General features: G+C 49.1%; 1 protein-coding gene across 1 annotated transcript; it reads left to right on the forward strand.

Annotated features, from left to right (window-relative positions):
- Positions 1-619: 619 nt before the first annotated feature.
- LOC123403891 (E3 ubiquitin-protein ligase PUB23-like) lies at positions 620-2,239 on the forward strand. Its single transcript, XM_045097803.1, has one exon. It carries the CDS (start codon positions 720-722, stop codon positions 1,980-1,982), a length of 1,263 nt encoding a protein of 420 aa, XP_044953738.1. The 5' UTR covers positions 620-719; the 3' UTR covers positions 1,983-2,239.
- The last annotated feature ends 1,461 nt before the right edge of the window (positions 2,240-3,700 follow it).

Below are 3,700 nucleotides of genomic sequence, written 5' to 3' on the forward strand. Positions count from 1 at the left end.
CCACAGAAACGGCCTCTTAGCTAAGAGGGGAGAGAAGGTAAGCGGCCTCTTAGCTAAGAGCCAGCTCTAGCACGTGCTCCTAGGCATTTTATGAGTATGAAAGGTGGACCATATAATGAAGAAGTAATACACTTTTACAATGAAGTATTGTACATGTTAGCTATAAGATGGGCTATAGATGACATGGCAGTGGCTTATAGCCAGCAGCTTGCTCTTAGTGCATTCCATTTGGGTAGATTTTCTCTGGCCGTACGCTGATTGATCGGCTGTCCAACGTTCGAAACGAATATAAGGGTCTGGTTGTAGATACTCTAAAACCACGGAGGTGGCGAAAATTACCCTTCAACCAATCTACGCAGCGGCTAAACTTCAACGGTGTTTCATACCCACAGAAACGGAATCTTTCAAGAGCAACGGAGTCGAACAGCAGAAAGGACCGAGCAAGATGAATTCACAAAGTCAAAACATGGAGCCAGCTCAACACCGACCCCGCAAGTCAATCCGACCCAACCCAACCCACGCAATTAATCTCCTCTAATCTCTTGCTAACACGCGTGGACTTCTTCGCGTGATCCACTTCCTATAAAACGCGCGCGCACCCACTCCCCCTCCCATTCGATTTGTGTTCAACTCCATCCACCAACTCGGTCAGCGTCTTCTTCATTCGCTCTGCTCTCCACCAGATCCATTTCACGAGCAATCCTTCGCGACCTACGGCCATGGAGGGGCCGACGGTGGAGGTGCCGCCGTACTTCCTGTGCCCGATCTCGCTGGAGATCATGCGGGACCCCGTCACGCTCGCCACCGGCATCACCTACGACCGCACCAGCATCGAGCGCTGGATCTCCGACGGCCACGCCACCTGCCCCGTCACGCAGCAGAAGATTGCGGAGGCCGACCGGGATGCCACGCCCAACCACACGCTCCGCCGCCTCACCCAGGCCTGGTGCTCCCTCCACGCCGTCGAGCGCTTCCCCACCCCGCGCCCGCCCCTCGACACCAGCCGCGTCGCCGAGATCGTCCAAGAGGGTCACGGTGCCGGCCGGCAGCAGGAGCTGGCCGCGCTCCGCGAGATCAAGGCCATCGTCGCCGAGAGCGATCGCAACAGGCGCTGCGTCGAGGCCACGCCCGGCGCCGTCGAGTTCCTCGTCTCCGTCGTCACGAACCATGCCACCACGTCCAAGTCGGCTCAAGATTTGCTAGAACTTTCGCTGGATTCCCCGACGTCCACGAGCTCGCCGGAGGAGGACGCGCTCAGCGTCATCTGCTCGCTCAAGCCGTCCAAGAAGAGCCTGCTCCGGATCCTCGAGAAAAACGTAGACTTCCTGGACACCCTGGTGTGCATGCTGCGGCGACCGAGCTACCGGTCCCGCTGTTACGGCATCATCCTGCTGAAGGCGATGGTGTCGGTCATGGAGCCGGCGAGGCTGATGACGGTGAGAACCGAGCTGGTGCAGGAGGTGGTACGCGTGGTGTCTGACAGGGTGTCCGCCAAGGCGGTGAAGGCGGCGCTGAACGTGCTGTGCCGGCTATGTCCGTGGGGCCGCAACCGTGTCAAGGCCGTCGAGGCCGGCGCGGTGACTGTGCTGGTGGAGCTGCTCCTCGACGAAGGCGGCCGGCACCCCACCGAGCTGGCGGTGGTGGCCATCGACCACCTCTGCGGCTGTGCGGAGGGGCGGTCGGACCTTGTGGCGCACCCGGCAGGGCTGGCCGTCGTGGCCAAGAAGGCTATGCGGGTGTCACCGACCACCACCGAGAGCGCGGTGCGCGCTCTGCACGCCGTGGCTAGGCACTCGCCGACGCCGGCCGTGCTGCAGGAGATGCTGGCCGTCGGGGTGGTCGCCAAGCTGCTGCTGGTTCTACAGGTGGATGCCGGCGAGCGGGCCAGGGCCAAGGCCAAGGAGCTGCTCAAGATGCACGCTAGGGTTTGGAAGGACTCGCCATGCTTACAAGCGCACCTCAAGGCGTATTACCCTTGCTGATTTCGTCACGCTGATCGTCGACGCCAGGAGGAGCACATTGCCCTGCTTCTTTAATTTCTCGCTGTAATTACCAACACAAATTTCCATCAACATTCACACTGATTAATTTGATTGTAAATATTTTTTCCATCAACAAGACGACTAGAGGAGTACATTGCTCCCCATGATCAGTAATTGCATGTAGTTTGGAAACCGCCTGTAATACTTGTTTAGGCTGTTGCTAGTGACTACTCCATTCGTTTTTTAAATATAAGTCTTTTTACAGATTTCAGATTACATACAAAGCAAAATGAGTGAACCTATACTTTGAAGTATGTCTATATATATTTGTATGTAGTCCCTAATGCAATCTCATAAAAGACTTATATTTTGAAACGGAGGGAGTAGTATAATATCTTAGTATCATGCATATGCATATGATACTAATATATAATATTATATTTATATTGCTGGTATCATAGATGATTTTACTTAATATCATGTAAGACACATAGTAGTACAATATTTATTATGATATGGTACCATGATATAATGTTCAATCTTATCTTTCTTCATTTAATTTTATGTGAGCACATCAAAATTGCCTAGTTGACATGCATTATACTAACTATGATACTCTCATTACGAGCAACCTTACTGCAGACAACTATAAAATGAAACTGGGTTGCTATTTGGAAACTACCTGGAATGTTTGTTACCATGTCACTAACCATGAGTTCAGTGTGAGATTTGTCCATTGACTTGATGCCCTGTTTAGTGGGATGATTGCTCCTGCTTATCACAAACCTAAGGTGCAAGGTTGTCACTAGTCATTGTTTTGAGAGGGGGGAAGTTGTTGCTGAATCGATATGGAGGGGTTTTGTCGGGCACCATTTCGAGAGGGAGTGTTGCCGCCGGTCAATAATTTGAAATGGATGACTCACAAGGTTGGGCAAAATTCACAAAAAATTCACAAGACAAAGTTAATATGCAAAGTAAACAAAATAGATGTGCTAGCTAATGTGTTAATAATATAATTATGATGCACGTATAATTTTGTAATAGCAGGTTATTAATGTGGTACTTTTGTTATGTTGCGGATGTGGATCGAGCTTGGATGTTTGCAAGAACAGTTTGAGCAATGGGTTCATGGATAGGTTGTCAGGATTTTTGGAAGCAGCCAATCGAGATAGATTGAGAAGGACATGAAATGGATATGTTTCTCATGTTCCGTGTGTCAAAAATTCCAAAGTATCCAAAGCACTATAGAGATCGAGACACAATTTATTATCATCGTCCTGGACAATTGACTAAGTTACTAGACCGATTATTATCATCACAGCTTTATATGTGGGAGAGGCCTCTAGGAATATATTTTTCATGTTTAATCATATGTACTTCTGATTGAAACCATTAGTAAGCATCTGCAAATGCTAACACGCGCGTTAAGGTAAACCCAACCATAACAGTAAGATATATTGGTCCCCTTCAATTCCATATGCATTAATTTCAATAGTGTGGCGAGGTTCTGGTCACTTCAGCCACCGTATGCATAGTCGTATCAACATAGAACAAACCCTAGAGTGCCATCAACGTGAGCGCTCATATGATGGGTATCAAAGGACAACATGAAACTCAAACCAATCACAACAGTTCATCAATTAACCCATATGACAAAAATAATCTACTCAAACCTATAGAAGACACAAGAAATCATCATATAATAATTAACAATATCC

This window comes from Hordeum vulgare, chromosome 6H (genome assembly GCF_904849725.1).
Source record: "Hordeum vulgare subsp. vulgare chromosome 6H, MorexV3_pseudomolecules_assembly, whole genome shotgun sequence".
Lineage (NCBI taxonomy): Eukaryota > Viridiplantae > Streptophyta > Magnoliopsida > Poales > Poaceae > Hordeum > Hordeum vulgare.

Coding starts and splice junctions, on each gene's coding strand:
- LOC123403891 (XM_045097803.1), top strand. CDS start 720: ATGGAGGGGCCGACGGTGGAGGTGCCGCCGTACTTCCTGTGCCCGATC.